The sequence below is a fragment of the Mercenaria mercenaria genome, chromosome 1 (genome assembly GCF_021730395.1).
Source record: "Mercenaria mercenaria strain notata chromosome 1, MADL_Memer_1, whole genome shotgun sequence".
NCBI classification, from domain to species: Eukaryota; Metazoa; Mollusca; class Bivalvia; order Venerida; family Veneridae; genus Mercenaria; species Mercenaria mercenaria.
Window position 1 is genome coordinate 3,371,713 of NC_069361.1, and position 6,000 is coordinate 3,377,712.

The 6,000-nt window shown below is 35.8% G+C and overlaps 1 protein-coding gene across 1 annotated transcript in view; it reads right to left on the minus strand.

The window, feature by feature from the left end:
* LOC123545155 (glycogen phosphorylase-like) overlaps positions 1 to 5,795 on the minus strand; it is a 43,337-nt gene extending 37,542 nt beyond the window's left edge. Inside the window, exon 1 of the mRNA XM_045331468.2 lies at positions 5,435 to 5,795. Within this exon, the coding sequence (XP_045187403.1) occupies positions 5,435 to 5,674 (240 nt within the window). The 5' untranslated portion in view covers positions 5,675 to 5,795. The remainder of the gene's footprint in view (positions 1 to 5,434) is intronic.
* Positions 5,796 to 6,000: the final 205 nt, after the last annotated feature.

The following is a 6,000-nucleotide window of genomic DNA, read 5'->3' on the forward strand; positions in this document are numbered from 1 at the left end:
AGGGGCAATAATTCTTGCAAAAAGCAAGATGGAGTTATGTTTCTTAATGTACAGGGTCTGCTTATGATGGTGAACAAGTATTCCAAGTTTCAAAGCAATAGCTTTGATAGTTTAGGAGAAAAGTTGACCTAAACATAAAACTTAACCAAGAAATCTGATATTTTCTAAGTACAAAAGGGGCCATAAATCTTGCAAAAAGCAAGATGGAGTTATGTTTCTTGCTATACAGGGTCAGCTTATGATGGTGAACAAGTCTTCCAAGTTTCAAAGCAATAGCTTTGACAGTTTAGGAGAAAAGCTGACCTAAACATAAAACTTAACCAGGCAACGCCGACGCCGACAACCGCTCAAGTGATGACAATAACTCATCATTTTTTTTCAAAAAATCAGATGAGCTAATAAAATAGATACTAATTATTTAAGACTTATGTTGAATAACTTTGATTACAAAGACATGTTGGTATGTGGTCTTATAAAATTTGGTTTTCCCATTGGTTTTACAGCAGATGAGAGTAAGTTACCTTTGTCCAAACCTCTATGGCAATATAAAAATTATAAGGGTGCGGAAGAATTTTCTTCACATATTGACAAGTACTTAGTGAAAGAAATGAATGAAAATGCAATTATTGGACCATTTAAAACAAATCCTTTTAGCAGTAATTTGTTAATTTCACCCTTGAATACTGTACTAAAGAAAGAAATAAATGATAGAAGAGTTATTTTAGATCTTAGCAGTGCTACACAATGTGCAGTAAACAGTTTTATAGAGAAAGATATGTATTTTGGTGAGAATGTTTCATTAATATTTCCTAAAGTTGATGATTTTGTTCAACTCATTCTTGCTAAAGGTCAATATTGTTATCTATTTAAAAAAGATTTACCAAGAGCTTACAGACAAATAAATATTTGTCCTTCAAATTATAATCTGGTGGCTTACATTTGGAAAAAACATATATTTTGTGATGTGGTGCTGTCAATGGGACTAAGAAGTGCAGCTCAGATCTGTCAGAGGGTCACTATTGCTATAGTATTTATTCTTTTATGCTTAGGTATATCTGTTTTAAATTATCTAGATGATTTAGCAGAAGCTGAAAAAATAGAAAATGCACAGTTTGCATATCTTACATTAGGTCAAGTTTTGTCAAGATCTGGATTACAAGAGTCAGTGAGTAAAAGTTGTCCCCCCTGTCAAATTATGCCATTTTTAGGAGTTCTTTTTAACACTATTAAAATGACAATGGAAATTACACCTGAAAGGTTAGAGGAAGTTACAGAATTGATTACAATTTGGTTAAATAAGGAAACAGCATCTTTGAAAGAGGTACAAAAATTACTAGGGAAATTAAATTTTATTGGAGCTTGTGTAAAACCAAGTAGAATATTTGTTAGTAGGTTACTAAACTGGTTAAGGGAGCTATATGAGAGAGATGCCTTACAGCAATCTCACATTCCTTCTTAAGTTAAAAAGGATTTGCTGTGGTGGAAAGAGTTTCTCCCTTTGTACAATGGGGTTTCATTAATGTCATTGGGTAAATGGTCTGAACCAGATCAAACATTTTCTTCAGATTCATGCTTTGAGAGTTGTGGTGGATACTGGGCAAGTAATTAGTAAATTACTTCCATGTACTGTTTCCTGTTTATATTCTGTTTGTTTGTTTGTTTGTTTTGGGTTTAACGCCGTTTTTCAACACTATTTCAGTCATGTAACGGCGGGCAGTTAAGCTGACCAGTGTTCCTGGATTCTGTACCACTACAAACCTGTTCTCTGCAAGTAACTGCCAACTTCCCCACATGAATCAGAGGTGGAGGACTAATGATTTCAGACACAATGTCGTTTATCAAATAGTCACGGAGAACATACATCCCGCCCGAGGATCGAACTCGCGACCCCGCGATCCGTAGACCAACGCTCTTACCTACTGAGCTAAGCGGACAGGCTGTTTATATTCTAGATGAAAAATTACATATAGGGGCATTAGAAATATTATCCTTAGTGGTATGTATTTTATGATTGCCACCTATGCTCAATACATATTAAAATGCTAAAAAATATTTGTTAAAAATAACCAGGGGCAGAGGAGAGTGGGGTGGATGGGGAGTCCTGACCCCAAATGTCTGTGCATATAGACATTAACAGCAAGTGCTCTGGTTTATAATTAAATTATTCCAAACTGAACATGTTTCTTTTATATTAATTTCTGCATGTTTTGAAATATTGAACACAATGTTATGTCAATGTTTAATATTTAATCTGAACAACAGTAAAAGCATTTTTTGTTTTAAATTCTTGCCTTTTATTTCTAGAGCTAAAACCATTTGAAGTCAAAAGCTTAATGATGAAAATTAATATGTGACACTGAAATCTGACATAGTTACTCTGCATAACAGACGGTTAACTAGATGTGTGTCAATAAAACATGGGTGCCCCACCGTTCCTGTTACTGTACATGGTTTCATGACTCTTTTTAATTTTGAAGATTTGAAGATGTTTCATTGTTTGCACCAAACTTTTAGAACTTTACGTGTATTCTTCACTAAGTGAAGGACCATAACTCTGGCTTAGCTGAGTAAAATCCCAGAGAACATCAAGTGCACAACTTCACATACTATAAAACAATCTTCTAAGGTTTTATGACTCTAGGTCAAGTACATTTTGAGATACATGGGGCACAACTTTTAATTTTTGAATAAGTCACGGGCCACAACTCTGGCCTTGCAAAGTGAAAAACAAACTCAGATGCACAAATTCACATACTGGATAATTTTCATACAGAGGTTCATGACTCTAGGTGAAATATTTTTGAAGATATATGCAACACAAACTTTTAAGCACTTTGTGTATTTTTAACTAAGTTAAGGACCATATTAACACCATTTTGGTTGAGTGAAATCCCAAACAGAACACCAGGTGTACAACTTCACATGCTATAAAACAACTGCCTTATGTTTTATGACTAAGTCAAATACTTTTCGAGATACATTCCACACAAAGTCACAAACTTGTATCCCACTGATGCATATTTTTGAAAGGGGCCAAGTGCCTCATTTGAACATATTTGGGAGATGACATTATAATGATGCTACAGATGCTACAGATGCTACAGACCAAGTTTGATGAAGATCCTTCAAGCGGTCCATAAGAAGTCTTTTAAATTAAAGGTATTATTATTTTTAGCCCTAGTAGCCCATAACAGGGGCCAAGTGCCTCCATTTGGAAGAGGATCTTAAAATGATGCTACAGACCAACTTTGATGAAGATCCTCCTAGCAGTTCATGAGACAAAGTCATTTAAAAGTATTTCTAATTTTGGCTCTAGCACAGGGGCCAAGTGACCCTATGTATTTGAACAAACTTAGGGGAGGACCTTATAATGATGCTACAGACAAAGTTTGATAAAAATCCTTCAAGCAGTCCATAAGAACTTCTTTGAAGGTACTTCTAATTTTTGCTCTAGCCGACCCTAAAAGGGACCAAGTGCACCCATTTGAATTAAATTGGGAGAGGACCTTTTAATGATGCTACCAACCAAGTTTGATGAAGATTCATCCAGTTGTTCATGAGAAGAAGTTGTTTAAAATGTATTTCTAATTCTGGCTCTAGCAGACCCTAAAAAGGGCAAAGTATCCCCATTTGAACACATTTCGGAGAGGACCTTGTAATGATGCTACAGACGAAGTTTAATGAAGATCCATCAAGCGGTTCATGAGAAGAAGTCATTTAAAAGTTTTCTATTTTTAACTCTGAGATAGAGTGAAAGTGCACCAAAACTTTAACCTGACATTCTAAGTAAAAAGGGAGGATAATTCATGAAATATTGGTGCATGAGTGAAGGCCCTCCAGGGTTTTTTTTTATTCTATAGCAGAGGCCGAATATCGGCCTTGTCCCCCAGCCGAGGATTTCCCCCACAGCCAAGGATTTCCCCTACCGCAGTCGAAATTCCCCTACGCAATGGTGATTACTCCCAGCGATTTTCCCGACCAAATATCGGACCCGTTCACAATTGCAGATGGTCTTTCACAATTTTCAATGGGTGTGAAAACCTTTAGAAATAGTAGAAAAATGTTAAAAGAGCGTTCAGTGGACCCGAGGTTCCGGTTTTGACCAGAAAAAATCGATAAAAACTCGTATCTGACCCGCACATAATATGCTGTGGGCGTCTGCTTGTCTCGCGGTAATATTCTTTGATGCGTAACGAGTTCGAAAGCTCTGCCCCTTGTCAATCAAAATCCCAGTGAACTTTATACTGTTTGTCGACACCTGCGTAAGTATGACAGTAGGCGGAGGGTCGTATGTTAATTAGCTACTGACAGATGTCAATCACGCCACGCGCCGACTGACACGTGGTTATCATCAGTATGTAATATAGATGATTGATAAACAATGCAGCGTCAGATTATCGTGTTTGTACCTCTTGTTAATTAGTGGTAACAGCTAATGCTGTATTGTGTAATATGTGTTGTTAATTTAAAGTAATTATTTGATGTGCTTGATTCGATTAAATAAGCCGGTCGGCCGTTACGCAAATTTATTATCTTTGCCGAGGTATTTTGCCAGAGCAAAATAAAATATAAATGTTTTAAGTAATCAGATATTATAAGTATGGAATAGTTCTGGTGAAAAGATGAAATTTAAAACGGGTATTTTATCAAGAAATTTTAATGTTTGCTTTTGTTTTTTCATATTTGTCACACGTTTTCGCGATCGTGATTTTCGGACTTTTTTTATCCTTTCTTACAAGATTTTCTAGCACAATTGAAATAAAAAGCCAACAAAAGTATGCATTTAATAATAATATGATGACTCTTGCAAAAGCAACTCTTATTTTAAAGCATTTTTTGTGAATAAAAGCATGTGACCTTTAAATATTCAATGATTTGAGCATTTCAACTCTCCCCACCCACCTTGTTACAATGATAAGTGAACATTAGTGCAAGTCCATCTATTGCTAAGTGACAGTGTGTATAGTTGCTAAAAGTTGCAAGAATATGTAATAAAAACATAGTTTAAAGTGTTTATTATGCATAATTGTAAATTCCCCGCTGAGTGAAAAAATTCCTCAAAACTGCTCGTCGCGGCGCTATTTTCATCCCCCCAATGACAGGCTGGGGTATCTTCCCCCAGTCGTAAAAAAAAAACCCTGCCCTCGTGCTATATGATTTAGGTGATGATGAGAAATTTGTATAAGTATTCTAAGTTTGAAGCAAATCCTGCAATTAAACTTGAAACAACAGCAGACCTGCACAAGTAGATAATCAATATTTAGGCCAAATGATAAATAAATCTGAAAACACTGAAACATTCATAAACATCATCAATCAAATGAAAACGAGTTCAAAACAAAAAATGGCATCAAAAATAGCGCAAAATAGGTGAGCGTAAAATTATGAGATACGACGATATAAATTTATCGATAAGTTAAACTCTAAGTTATACCTTTGGATCCTTCTCGTAGTAATGCTGCTGTGTTCGTATCCATCTCCCTGTCAAATGGTCTCTTACAGTATGTGCCAATGCAAAGTAGTAATCCCTTGGTGTGGCAACATTTCTATCCTTTACCAGGGTGTAGTGGAGATGCCTGTTGAAGGTATGCTTGATATTCGATACATTTTCAACTGGAGCAATCCCTCGTATACTGATTTGCTTCCTTTTGTCAATATCTGATTGCACAGACATTCTAAGATTTTATGCAATAACAAAGGAGCTGTAACTCTGTATAGTTTTCAGTAGAATCCCCAAATATACCCAGCACAATATTCTGCCCTGCCTAGTCCTTGAGTGAAGGTCAAGGTCAGTTTTCTGTTCACCGAAGAAAATAGAAGTAATCCGAAATGTAGAGCAGCGGTCAGGATTGTAATGATACGTAGTTAGAAAAAATTAAGCGACAAGGCCCGACATTAACGAAAAGTAAAATCATGCTAGGGGAAAGAATCGTCTGGAAAATACACCACAATTTTCTTTTAATAATGAAAACTTAGAATTAGTAGGCTGCATGATTTTTC